A 15,038-nucleotide genomic window follows, 5' to 3' on the forward strand; every position below is an offset into this window, starting at 1 on the left:
GGCTTAGCTATAATAGCAAGAAACAGTTTATTCAAAGTTCTCTAATACTGACAAGATCATTACTTTACCTAAGGTAACGCTTCTCTAGATTGAAAAAAAAAAAAAGCCATAGAAGAAAATTACACCGAAGAATACAGTTTTTGTTTTAACACTGAGTTACCTGAATTTTTCAGGATATTCAGTAAAGTGATCATCAGTACAGAAAGCAAACTCCTATTTCCCTGACTTAAATGATCTTTCTTGTAAGGAGTAACCCTCTTGGATAAGAAACGCTGCTGTGAATAGGTCTAGACTTTACACAGCCATGGGTCACTAATTTAATTAGATTTCAAAGCAGCTATTCTACATTTACACTGAATACAATACTTCCTGTACCCTCCCTCATACTAAAAGGAATAAAACAATCCCCTAGAAGTTTACACCTCAATGCATGAGGAAACAACAACAAAGCGTACATACAATACCTTGAGTTACAGATGGGGTTTATATTGTCCAAGTTATTAGAAAAACCTTAACTACCTGCTAAGTTGGTATTTTTAGCAAGGAAAACAAAAGGTTTTCTCCTTTCTAGCAAGACAGGATTCTGTTTGACCTGCTCTTCTCAGAAAATGACTGCTGTCAGCCAAACTCAGTGACTTCCCCTACTAATTATGAACTTTTATATATATTACAAAATTAAATTAAGCTTCTCTATATGAATAAAAGAAATTTTAAAAATGAACTTTACTGGTAACAGTGGAAGTCCTTGCCTTCTACAAAACCCAGTAGGTTTTGTAGGGGTTTTCTTGGGGGGTGAAGGCTGGGCTACAGTGAGGACAGGAACCCTGCTGTGGGTCAATGTTTGGTCTGCTGAGCTTTTCTCCTTTCAGATGAAAATGGGGGCTGCAATTTTCACAGGGTTCTTGTATAACATTGGGTTACTGTGCATTTCAGACTCTGCAAGGTTACTGCTCTCATAATTTGAGTGATCCAAAGCTGCATGGATTAGTTACTTGAGGAAATTGGGAGTTTTGCCTCCACTAAAAGCCATGAAGGAATAACAAGAAACTAAGTTCATATGCTCACATAACATTTCAAAGAATTACACAAGATAGGAGCTGTTACTGGAAGTGAAACCACACTAATAGATGGGGTCATTTGCCTCCAGTTTCACCATCTATAAATGACCCGAAAACACCTACTATTTGACACTATCATACTGCTACACCTTTGTACTGTTATTCAGCAACATGTATATGAAGGAAAAATCTCCTATAATAACTATACGAACACTCCATGTAAATAACTTTGTTATTATTACAAAACAGTTTAACTTCACACATCTTACTCTGCTGAAGCAGAATACAAATTCAGTCTTGGCCCAGCTGTTAGACACAAGTATACACCCTCTCATACTCTATTCTTTCACAGGAAAACCAAATGCCAGCTTGTATTGTGCATGAGGGGCAGGGGCAGTTGTCAGGCTTTAATCAGGGATCCTTTTGGATCTCACATATAAATGAAACATTTAAGGTGTTGGTTCCCTAAACTGATAACACAGTTCTGTAGGCAGCTACAGCCTTACCACCTCGCACATTGTGTACACAGTGAGAGATTTTGTGAAGAGTGGATATAATGATGCTAGTGCCAAAATTTCTGGCAAATCCAGTGCTTTGATTTTGTAAGCAGCATTCCCACTCTGCGTATGCTAGATTAATAGCAGTAAAAGGTGAAACACACCATAACCTATTTCTACAGTGGCTACAGTATAACGGCTACTAGCACATACAAATTTTTCATGCACAAATGAAGCTGAAATTATAACAGTCTCTTTACTTTCTCATGTTAGCTAGTAGTAATGGCAACAAAATAAAACTGAAACAATTACAGAACATATGAAAATGGGTTTCTAAACATCCATTCCTCTTTCTGATCTCATGATAAAACTGCTGGGCCACAATACTTCTTTGTCATCATATAATGGAAATGAAACGTCAGTCAATGTAAGATATCCAGCAATTTGTTATCAAACAAAAGGTTTAAAGACAGCTGGTTTATGGCTTCTAATGAATTTCAATGGATCAGCTTAGATATTTTAAAATCAGTGTTGTGATGAAAGAGTAGACTTTCCAGCTATGAAAACTGAGAAAAAATAAGTAGATATTTCAATGTAATAGGGAAAATGGCCAGGACAGAGAGCACTGGTGACCCATGAAATGTCTAAACCCCAGATCCAAACATATTGCATGCTCTCAAGGGCACATGAAAAGAAAGGGGGTAATGGACGTCACAAACAACATTCAAAGGTAAGATTACTTTAATCTGGTTGGAAACAAAAGCCACAGGGGCAAAACTCCTTGCCCTCCTCCCCTAAAAAGTAGAAAGCAAAGTACAAAAAGTTAAAGCAGTTCAGTGGGGAAAAAAGAGACCATAGGAAGGAACGATAATAATGTAAAACGGAGGTGAAAATAAACTGGATTCTATCTTTTCAAAAGCAGTGTTCTTTGCTAGTCACAGACAAAAGACACTGAGTTCATTAAAAGCAGTTTAAGTGAAAGAATAGAAAGGCACAAATAAGTATAACTAAGGGGTTAACGTGTTTGGGGAGGGGGTCCCTATCCTAACTAGGAACATAGCAAATAAAAACAATTATGGCATTATTTCCTTGATTATGGCCACTTCTGCTTTACAAAATGATAAGTTATAACAGCTAGCAGTGATGTGACCTTAGTATTAACTAGTAGGACAAAGCTCTCATCCAGTTACAGGGCAATATCCCTTGGCACAGGGATACAACAAGCAAGAACAGAGATGATACAAGGAGCCAGAGAGAAAACCCAGCATTGTATTATTTCCAGAGAGAGTACCATCTTGAGGTGTTGAGGACCTGAGGCACACACATGCAGAGATTCTTGATACTCAAGAGAACTGTAGCTGGGACTAGATAAATGTCCAGAGCTGTGATAAGAGTGCTGGAATCAGAGCTGCGTGATTTAACAAGATGAAAGCCATCCATCAACGCATCCCTCCTTTTACCTTCTCCTGCTCCATAGGACTGTGCCTCAACAGTGCCAGCTCAAAACCACATCTGCCACATCAGCACATTCCTGGCTACCTCTATCTACAGTAGTGGCAAACATACATTTTCACTGCCTTTTCTTATTTTTTTTTAACCACAGAGCTGCTTTATCTCCAGTCTAGCAAAAGTTCACATGGAGATGGCTGACTAATTTGAACTGACTGCAGACAAGTTGGTACAGGCGTTACTGAGCAGCACCGGTAGGGACCACCAGAGAGAGATGAGCTTGGTAGCAAATTCTAATTTATTCACAACACATGGAAGAATGCATCAGCAAAGACTCTCAAAGAAAAGCACATTAATTAGTTAAGCCTACTCAATTTTGTGGCTATTTTAAAATTAATAGGGTTGAGTAAACTAGGGCATGCAGACAAAAAGGCCCACATCCTCGAAAGCACATTGTGGGTGTGCTGGGAATTGTCTTTGTTGATCTGGATCTAAATGGATTTCAAGGTCTAATAATGAATCAACGAGTTGAATACCATTTCCCAGATTGCTGTCTCTCTGTGATCAGGCTGTTATAATCACCTGGGATTCAGAGTGTCTTCCACTGCATTCTATTAGACCAAAGCTAGTATTAAAGAACTTACAAAATCTGAAATTATGTGATAGTTGATTCATCACAGCGAGAACCATAAAGCTGCATACTGCTGTTGTTCTTTTTACACACCCATGTAACCATATGCAAATTACATCAAGAACAGTAAAAGCAAAATACTGAAGCACTGTGGGTGTCAAACATTGTAACTCACTTATCTCCCATGGTATGTGTTTACAGAAGACGCATGGACAACTTTACAGCCAGCAAGAAGTTTGCGATGAGAAGAGAAGTACTTTTGTCTCCCAAGTATCCAATAATATTTAAAAGTAAAGAAAAGTTAACATACCTGTTCCTTTACTGCTCTTTTTTTGAAACTGTGCCACTTGTATAACCTCAGCAGCAGCATCCCTCACTACCAAATCTTCATTCTGCAGCAGCAGAATCACACATTTCCACATAGCAAGGGTATCGGACAGTCCTATATTTATTTATGGAGAAAAAATAGATTCTATTTCAAAGACGTTAGAGCTCTGTTTCCACACTTAAATATAACAAATGCAGTGAAACACTGAAACATGGGCAGGAGAAATGCATTGGCAAAGCACTGGGAAAACAACTGGCAATATGATCAAAATATTTTCAGCATGTGTGAGCTTTATCTAGAGGGTTGACTCAGACTTGGTTTAAACAGCGCGCAACAGATAAAAGAACGGACCTCTCTTAATCTGGGTTCAACTTTAAACCATGGGTGCTCTGAATTTTCTACAGCTTCTAGGAGTGCAGAATTTCCGTTTGGCAACAGCACAAGTTTTGCCACTGGAGACTGATCAACACACTGTGATCACAGATTTGCTGCTGCAATCTGCCTGGAGCAGGGGCTGCCAATCCAAGTTTTGTTCAGATACTGTCAGTAGTGCTGGCCACAAATGCCATGCTCTGCAGGATATGGCAAACAATCCCACCTTCCTGGGATCTACCTGTCACCTCCTTCTCCCATATCCACCTCACTCTACCACTCACCAACATGCCCTGCCACCCTTCTACCCACTATCTGTTGGAAGCAAGCCACGTTTAATCCATGGGGTAATTACCTGCATGCAGTTAGGACAGAGCTAACTGCTAAGAGGGAGGTGTTCATCTGGTAAACCTCGAACAGGTAGACTCCACACACCACCCCAGTGGCATTTCACATCTCACAAGCCATGCTCCACTTGCAAACCCATGTGCCGTCACACAGTGTCACACTAAGGACGACCAGCTGCAGTCACAAGGCTGCACTCACAGGTTTGCTGGGGTACTTTCCAGCTGACTTTTCAGCTCTCGTTGAACATCCTTATTACAGGAATCCACTGGAAGGTCTCCTTTAGAGGCAGCCAGCTGTTAGACACTACTTTTGGGTGATCACAGAGAACAACAAAATTGGTGCTTCACTGCTGTGCTGGTTTTCTTCAAGCATGTTATCAACAGGTCTATCAGAGATTTGTATTACAAGGCTAGCCAGACTATTAATTGTATTTCAATGCTTCACTAAAATTAATTGCTTGAGGCTTTACTACACAGGCAGAAGAAGCACTCTTGTATTTCATATAACTTCCTTATGTGGGAATAGCATGAAGTACAATTATCTCAGAAAGAAGCTGCATTTTTCTAGCATGACACATCCAATAATGTTGTACTGGCACAGCTAGAGCAGAATAAATACTTCCTTCTAGATACAATGGTCAGCTTTCCGCCTAGACAAGTGTTTACTGTATCTCCAGGAGAGGTGAAAGTCTGTAAATGGATTTTGCAGAAAGACTTTTTCTAAACCCTTAAGCAACACAATGGAGAGATGATGGGGTCATCCAGAACATACAGATTGGCATTCACCCTCTTCCTCTTATGAGTGTACTTAATGGAAGCTTATGGGAATGACTACAACTCCATTTCATACAACCACCATTTTCTTTGACTTCTTCTTTGTACTATATGTGGTCAAGCAAGCTAATGCAGAAAAAGGCAAAAAAGTGAAAGCTGTTTATATATGCATAACCGAATTCTTTAACTTTAAGGAATGATTCTGGGTTTATATCACTGCAACTAAACACCAGATCACGCCCTTGATTCCCTAAATTCTCATTGGAGTACTTGACAATTTCACAGTTGTGACAAACGCCAAACTGATAATTCTAGGTAGTACGGAGGGTGGTTCTTCATCTTTCTTTCCCAGGCTCAATTCTCAGAGCAAAGAATAGGTTCAGGTTGTTTGCTTACCAAGGTCCTGGGGGCTTTTCTGTTGTGATTTGGTTTGGTTTGTTATTTTGCTTTGTTTTGTTAAAATTTTAAGCAGGATACAAACTGCTGCTATTTTTTGTTTCAGATCTTCACATCTGCCTGACTGGAAAGCATGGAAACCAGCAACTGTTCTGACAAGATCAAAGAGGAAACTCTGTTCTTCATCAGTACAGACCAGATTCAAACGATGACAGATGAGAAGTACAGCATTTGGGAGTTTTTCTCTCCAATGCCTCCCCTGTCTTCATTTGATATAAAATGGTAATGTCTGTCCTACTGAGAGCTTTAAGTCTAGCTCATGTAACAGATTTAGCTCTGTTAAATGTTACCAATACTTCTTAAAAGACACATCTTAAAATAAATACCTGACTTTTAAAAAACACCACTATATATAGTTTAAGAAATACTACCATTCTTCTTGTCTAACAAAAATTTGTATCCAGTCCATATAAGTGGACTTAAACTACTTAAACTAAAAATATTTACATAACTCCACTGGAATAAAATATCACAGAAGCTGTCTTGTTTGAGATGCAAAATAATATCTTTATCATCTGTCACTACCTATTTTTGCATATCTTCTATCCCCTTAGTCCCAAAATCCCCTTACTCTGTTCCCTAAAGGTGGGGGGCGGGGAGGCTAGAAGAAAAAAAACAATGTCTTCTGCACAACAGACCCAAAAATTTCACACAGCTTTGCCTCTCAGTCAGTAATGTATTGTTGAATAAGGCTGTGTAGTTTTGTCTGTCTGTTTGTTGGTTTCCTAAAGAGACAGTCTAATGTTAACTTAAAAAAAAAATTGTATCTAGGAGGTATAATGTGACCCAATTATTAATAATTCTCATAGTAGAACACGTCCCCCATTTCTAGCCTGAACCCTTTAGTTACAATATTCAGTCAACACAGCTTTGTTACACTCACAGTGTTAAACTAAAAGCATCTCCTTATTACTTACAGTATATTTCAGAATCATCCAAGTCAGCGAACAATTGCAAGCCAGTAAATCTGTACAGCAGTGTATAGTGGCCTGGAGTCACAACAGTACCTCATGCCACCCTTCTGTGGAGTTATTCAAGAGGTTCTGGACATGTGCTTTTTGTACCAGAATTTAAATAAAGTCTGTTTAGTACATTAAATTTAATTAAAATTTTGAAAATATCGTTTGCTGTAATTATGTGTTTTGACTGTATGTAAATATGTATGTGTAAAATACATGTTAAGTCATGTATTAACAGGTTTCATCTAAAAAGATCTAGAAAACTAACGTTCAAACTACTTACCAAGAATGAGCTTCTCATTGATCAGAAGAAACGTTGTTATACTTTTAAGAACTTCAGCAGCTGCTAACAGCATCTCTGTCTGTTGCTCATCTCCACAAAAATAAACTATCAGTTGAATCCATTTTTTCAGGACGACTTCTGAAATCTGAAGGCACAGAAGAGATGAGAAGGACACTGCACAAGCCAATGTTACCACTCACCATCATATTAAACTACGGACTGCCAAAGCAATACTACTCGTCAGAAAATGCAGTTGTTTTTCAAGGTGGTAATCCCAGATGTCCAGTCAAAAGTTGGTTTACTCTATCACAGATAGTTAAGATGGATATTTTCTTAGGCAGTATTCATAGGCAATTCTCTTGCTCTGTCCCTTCACACCAGACTCAATGATGACCACAGAAGTCAAAGCATATCTTTGTGTCCTCAGTTCTTCTAAACACGCAAGCCAAGACAAATAGACTGGACTATAACAAAGAGAAGCAATTCTCACAAGATCCTACACGTAGACACATAGACATATCTGCAAAAACAACTAAGAGCATATGAACTGTAGCATCGCTCTTAGTAATGATACAATGCTTGGTAAAGAGGTGAATGCAGCTCCATCTGACTCCTCTGCAGATACTGGGGATGGACAAGTTTTTTGACAAGACTCCTGAGGAACCTTGAATGCATGTGCATTCAAAACAATGAAGGACTCTCCATGTTGGCAAAGCTCACTGTCCTAAAACATGAAGAACTAGAAAAATTAACAGGAAAAAGAAATTTCCTGGTTCAAATAAAATCCATTTGCCATCTTTTCGATGTAGTGATGGCTACTAGACTTTTTGTGAAAAGAAATAACGTGCATTTCACCTGTAACTCAAACAGCACTTCCGAGATTTGTCAACTCTGACCTTCATTGGGATAGCTGGGCCATAACTGGGAAAAGAAAGTTCTAATTTCTGTAAGCAACCAAGAAAGAGCTAGGATGCCCTGCAAATGCCACACTCAGGAGGGTGACGGGTCAGTCAAGCCGCAGGAACCTCAAGCGCGTGTTAGATAAGAGAACATACACACTGGAGAGTCAGGAGGTGGCATCCAGGCACAGACACAAGCAAGTGTGCACTACAGCACATAGAAGGAAGCTCCAGAAGAAAAAAAAAATCAACCCAAACAGATTGGGACCTCATGCACACAAGAACAGGAAAAGCAGCAGCAGCTCGACCTGGAGACACTTGAGGTAATGTGCAACTAATTGGTTTTTTCACTTTTCTTTCCTTTTTTACTTATTTTTAATTAAAGGAAGTGAAAAACAGAGCAATGAAATAAGGGAAAGAAGAGAACAAATGAAAAGGTGAGTGGAATTAAAGGGCAGAGAAGTGCAGGAGAACTCACTGAGGGATAAAATGAAGCCTCAGCTGTACTCTGCCTCATCCTGCGTGGTACATGGCCGTGTACCTGCACTGCACAAAGGGACAGAGCCAGAGCATGTCCTACAGGTTCTGTAACAGGTTGCAAAAAAAAAAAAAAAAAGAAAAAAGAAAATCTCCCAAGATATTACAGTTACGCAAATTTTGAACAGACATATGGACTATCTAAAAAGACAGAACTTGACTTTTATCTTCTGGAAGAGAAACAATCCCTTCTACAGATGCAAATATTGAATGCAAGCGCAAAGAAAGAATTTAGATGGAAAACTGATGTACTTGGTCTTTTAGAAAGCAGAAGGCACTCTCTGTACAGATGTCTTACATCTCCTGTGATTTACATGCTTATTAGAGAAAGTTGTTGTTCCTACAGTTAAGATTGTTACATTTTTCATTAATTCCTCTTTGTAAATTAATACAAAACTTCAGAGCAATAACATGTTCCATGTCTATTTGTGAAATCAGGTTTATATAGTTATTTTAACATTTATAACTGTAATTACTTGCATTTTGCCATTCTTAAACAAAAAGATCTAACATCATAATTCATGTTCCAAATTCTTCTGTGCAAATCTACAACTTCCTTTTTTTTTTTTTTTTATAAGGAGACAAGATTATTAGCATGGAATATGAATCAATTCTGCTGTACATTCTGTAAAAAACATAACAGCTACTTAAGGAAAAAAAAATCTTAATTTTAAAACAAATCATGAGGATTTTGCCTATTTTAAAATATCCATTAAGTGTTTTTTGTATCTTTGAAAATAAACAAAAGAAAATTGTCTAGCATTAAAAGCTACTTAGCATTGCTCTACACACACATGTGACATCACAGACTGACAATTTAAAATCAAAAGAAATCTGAGCCAGTAATTTGTGATGGTATAAATCTAAATTAAATAGTCTATAAACAGGAATGGAGAACAAAGAGCCCTGAATTTTACAAAGGTTACTGTAGTCACTCGAGTGTTTTAAAAACAAATTTTAAGAGGAAATTCAATGAGAAACTCCATGCAGTCAACAAGCTGGTGTGCTCAGACAGTGATTTCAGGCTGAGACTTGGCAAGGTCACACAGCACTGAGTGAGGAAGGGAACTGCACCCAACCACTGCTTCAGCTTCTTGCCTTCCCCTTGGATCTGCTCTCCTCCTGGCTCCCCAGCAATTACAAACCACAACAAAGCTGCACTTTAGTAAATGGACTGGATTCAGTATATGTGTTAATCACTGTAGGCATTTTTCCTTCCACATTACAATGACTATTTTGGATGCGCTCTGAGGTTGAAATTAATCCATCATAAAAATTTACTTACATATTTAACTTGAAATGACTTTGAGAGGGATACATTGAGATGACATTAATGGCAGTTCCATTGCAGAACACGGCAGTGTATTCAGAGAGGAACACATGATGCCAGAAGAGGTACAATGACAAAAGGAAACACAATCTTGGGGCTTCTATCTAGAAGCCACGTTACTTCTATCACCAAAAACTCCAGAATTACAACACTAGTAAGCAGCTCCGTTTCACTTACCTGCTGATGGTTCTGCAAAAGATGGATAACCAACTTGGAGGCAAATTTGAGAGCTATGCTTTGAACTTCAGTGCTGAGAAAACAAGGTAAAGAACATATCAAAAAAGCAGCTATTTCTGCCATAATTTCATCTCTAGAAAAGCATCAGTCGGTTCTTAATCATTCCTGATTATCATCAATGGGTATTTTGCAAGCTGAGAACTCTGAATTTTTACATTACAGATCTTGACATTACTTAAGTTTTTAGCTCATATGCAAATAAAACATGCTCTTATTTTCACCTCTCGTGTTTATTTTCTATCTGCATACTTCCCATAGAAAACCACATTTGAAAACGGAAGCCAAGTGAAACAAACCAGACATTATTTGAAATGATAAACAAAACCCTTTCTTCAAGCAGGTATTAAGCTCCAAGAATATCTCTTCTATAGCTTCTAGAAATGTTCCTAGTGCAGAATACACCAACTGCCAGCTCCCGAGCCTCCATACTGCCCAGCAGGGTCTAAGGACACAGCGCTTGGCACCACGGCTTCTGAAGGGCTGGTCTCACCGCAGGGAATGGCAACACCTGAGCAGTAAGGTCTGCTGTTTCAGCTATTTCCCTCTAACAGCACCAGTCAGTGTTATTTACCACAAGTATCTTATTTCATTCCAGAAATAAACACTCCACATCATCATTTAAACCTGAAAAATTTAGTGCAAATCAGCAGCAAATGTGCACAGCTATAAAATGCTGTTCTACGTTCTATACCATAATATTCTACATTGGTAACACTGGAATGCAACGTTTATACGGCTTAAAAAAGAGATTATTAGAAAGAAGATGGTCTTGCCATTAGAGCCTGGACACTTTAACCCTGTTTGTCCATTCTGTTGTGAATGAATGGACACAGCTTCTAATTCAGTATGAACTCCAAACTGGCTCCAAATTTTCAGTGCTTTCTGCTGACTCTACACTCTGGTTAAGGAGTGCTAGCCCTAAGGATTAGGGTTAACCATTTCTGCCAATTCAACAAGTGAAATCAAGTGTCTCACTCTTTCTACAGACCATCTGCAGACAAACCAGCATGGCAGATTCACAGTGAATGACTGTATGTTTGGAACATCAATTCCATGCGTTAAGGTGTTTCCTGGTTACCACTCAGGAAGAGCTATGCTCACTGGCTATCATCTGCCAGCCGGAGTAACTTCTTATTTCAGGAACTGCATTACTGGACATCTACAGGGTGCTTGCTAGTATGACTTCAGGGTCTTTTTAATAATTCAGATCTATGTCTAACTTCTCTGAAAAATTCTAATCAAGAGCTCTTTCTATTCAAATAAGCAACACTCAACTTTTCTGAAGCACAGATTTTAAAATCAACTAATAGTCCAAAACCAATAAGCTAATGCTTTAACATTTAAAATTTTTACAATATGAGTATTTTAACATGCATGACAGACCACACCTGTTGGAGGTATCTACGATGTTTAAACTCCAGGTTAAGAGCTCATTTGGATTAATTTTTATAGAGCATTCAGTCTTCGGAAGCACATTTCTGAGATCCATATTATAAAGAATTTCCAGCACCTGCACACACAATTCACAAAGAATTTACAAACAGTCTCAACATGAATGTACACATTTGAGATCAATACTTAAACCCCACTCCAAGAACATAAAGGTTCCCTCCTGACAGTGCTAAGAAAGGAAAGAGGAAGTTCTTGTTTTTATGCGAGAACATGTTACAGAATTATAGCACAGCTACTATTCAATGTAAAGAAGAAACAAACCCCAGTCACATACTACTTAAAAAACATAATTTACATTTGAAATATGTTTTCAGTAAGTCATATTCCTAACTTTTTAAAAATATCAAATCTCTATAAAATAGCACTCTCCTACCTTGCAAAAACACTGGAGATTCTCTTCCTTCAGAGCCATTGTGAGAAGAGTGCCTTCCAAATCAATGAGTAAACACAACACATCTCCTCCTTGTTCTGCAATCTGCTTGGAATTTATTTGCTTCAACCAGAGCACTACTGCTTCCAACGCAAGCAGACGTACTTCATGAAACTCACAGTGAAGGAGATGAACTATTGACAACGATGGCTTGGCTATTTTCTTTGCAACAGGTGAACTGCTGCTCTGGATGTCAGGACCTGCAGTCACTGACAGCACTGATATCACAAGCTTGGTGATGCTCTGAAGATACTGTATCAGTCCCGGTACTGCAGATGAGTAGGGAATACTGGACATCAATTCAGAATCTGAAATAACTCTGTTCATCTCTTCCCAAAATCCAAACAATTGCATTCCTGAAATAAGAATAAAACTAAGTAAAGTGACAAATAGATAATGTTACATCAGCTCCAGACTATGAAGTGATTCTGAAGTCAAAAAACATCAGCTATGCAAAAGGTATCTCAAGGTAAACTCAGGCATGAAATGAAAACATAGTTCTTCTTCATTTTAAACTGATTTTGAATTATAAAACAGCTTTCCTAGATATCACATGTATTCATACTTATATCGAAAGAAATAAGGATGCAAATGCTCTGAAAACCACAAATTGTTCAACTCATGGGATGAAAGCCTCAGACAATTTAAAAATGCTACAACACTTTGCAGATTGCCTGTCATCTTTGCCAATTTTTTGCTAAGTATTTCCTTAAATCAAGCTACTAATGCAGTCTTGAAAATTGTACACTCTTTGCACTACCATTGTAAAAAGTGATTAACACAAATACACTATATTAAATGCATTTGAAAAAAATATTGTAGGGAGTTTGGAAACCTCAAAAAGCACTAAATATAAATATGCAATCATATTATACTCTATAAAATAGCTTGAAAAATCAGAGATTACACTGGAGAAAGTGCTGTCTGTCAGCCCACCCCACTGCAACTGAAATCAGGAGAAACAAGGACAGGGCCATTCTGACAACACTGAAAATCCCACGTTTGGCATAGCTGTAGAGAGAAAAGGATCCTATTAAGAAGGTGTTCCCTCTGCATAAATAGATCTGTCCTGTGTGAATCAATCTAAAGAATTTACTGATTAAAAAATCCAGTATGGTTTTCCTATACCTACTAACTTTGAACAGGTAACACAGATAGGAAAAAACGAACTGCACTGTAATCCCTCTCATGAATCAGCACAGGAACGGTGGCATTTCAGCCATTTACAGTGGTTCAACCAGCCCAAATGGCACAGCCCAAGAACACGCAGTCATGCAGTGCATGACCATCTCTTGGAGTGAACAAAGAGGTCCCTGCTATCTGTGATGTCAGAGGGCTTCAGGCTGTAGCAAAGTTGGCAATGGTGACAAAAATGAAAAAAAAAAAAAAAAAATCAATAGTCCTCCCTCTCACACACAGACTGAAATTCTCACATGCTTCGAGTTCAAGCTTCTTGTCCGCCACCAGCAGGAATAAACAATTTTATAGTATCAAACCCAAGGTTTTTGCCCAGTTCAGATGTTTCTACAGCTTGTACTGCAAGGAAATTAATACGCTATATCCCACAGAATTAAAATATGTGCATGAAATAATGGAAAAACATGAAGAAAAACTCATGCACAGAAAAGAACAATGCTGCAGCTGGTGTTGAGGGACGTTAGAAGTCTGGGGTTTTTTAAAATATCAAACTGCATTAGAGGTAAATACACTTACTTAGATTTCTTCAGTATCTCCAACAAGACAATTCATTGCCATGTAACTTTGCTATTTATAATTAAGTAAGCACTGAGTACTACTAAAAGCCTGTCCAAGCATTACCATTGAATTGCTGAATTTGACATGAAGCTGCAACACGAATATGGATTTGTTTTGTTGCTCGTGAAGATATTTCCCTAATCCTTCTATTTACAGTTAAATACCCTGCCCTTTCATATTCAAATTCTTTCAAAGCCATCTTAATTTGTTTGACATTTACACAGAAACTTGACATGGTTGTACACTCTCTAGAATATAAGGCAGAAGCATGTTCTGAGTAATTCTGGACAAGCTTCAAAGAACACTGGTATTTGAAAAAGATTTTCAGACCTATTACCTAACCATTAGTTCTGTCATTCATGTTTTCACTACAGTTTCTTTTCTGAACGAGTTTGATGTTGTCAAAGAAGCTGTCAAATCACTGCAAACCTGTCACAGCAGAATTCTCCAGAGGACACAGGTGGCTTCCATCTCATAACATGCAAACCTGTGTCTTTTACTCACTACATTTTCTAAAAGCCCTCCAGGCTGGCATTACCTACTGGCATCACAACATAAACTAGCATTAACACCTATGTCACACGACAACCATCCAACTGCCAGGATTCCTTAATTTCTAAACCATCTGGTTGCCTTGGAGAGAGATTAGGCCTTCAGCCCAGTTATTACACAGCTTGACTCCACAGACACCAGTTTAACAACAGAAATAATCCCAGGCAGTTGAAAGAAAAAAGGTTCAAGTTCAAGTGCCTCGGCTCGAGAAGAGAAACAGCTTCAGTTTTGGAGCCCTGCACCCTGTCAGCTTCCTATGTGCTTCCCTCCCCAGCTGCACTTCAGCAATCCACAAGTCCATGAGCTCAGTTGTTCAAAGCAAGTATGTATTTCTAACAATATGGCAAGAGCAGTGCTTTTATTTCCTATCAACATTGCTTTACGTTGTGGTATAGCTAACATATGTGCAAGCAGTAACATGAAAACCAACAGGATGGATGGGTCAAAGCTCTCGGGCAAGGCAAGTGAGAGCAGTATTAGCTAGGTAAAAAGACATAAGAGAGAAACATTAGGGGGAGAGTGTCTTTCCTTTTGTTGGTGTCAACACTGCCAACTTTGCTAGAGCCTGCAAACCAACATCAAAAAGAGTGCTGACTCTTCTGTCGACTCCAGGAGCCGGCTGCGCATTGAGCTTCAGATCCCATTCAGTAAACCCTCACGTGAATTTTGCAAGGCCAGCATAACTTCACTCT

At 38.5% G+C, this 15,038-nt stretch overlaps 1 protein-coding gene across 1 annotated transcript in view; it reads right to left on the bottom strand.

Annotated features, from left to right (window-relative positions):
* The window catches only part of THADA (THADA armadillo repeat containing), a 165,138-nt gene that overhangs the window by 25,132 nt on the left and 124,968 nt on the right, over positions 1-15,038 (bottom strand). Inside the window, exons 31-35 of the mRNA XM_086743213.1 lie at positions 11,983-12,395; positions 11,546-11,667; positions 10,098-10,170; positions 7,155-7,299; positions 3,946-4,077 (exon numbers count right to left, since the gene is read on the bottom strand). Coding sequence (XP_086599339.1) covers positions 3,946-4,077; positions 7,155-7,299; positions 10,098-10,170; positions 11,546-11,667; positions 11,983-12,395 — 885 coding nt within the window. The remainder of the gene's footprint in view (positions 1-3,945; positions 4,078-7,154; positions 7,300-10,097; positions 10,171-11,545; positions 11,668-11,982; positions 12,396-15,038) is intronic.

The sequence above is a fragment of the Chlamydotis macqueenii genome, chromosome 3 (assembly GCF_036417535.1).
Source record: "Chlamydotis macqueenii isolate bChlMac1 chromosome 3, bChlMac1.mat, whole genome shotgun sequence".
Lineage (NCBI taxonomy): Eukaryota > Metazoa > Chordata > Aves > Otidiformes > Otididae > Chlamydotis > Chlamydotis macqueenii.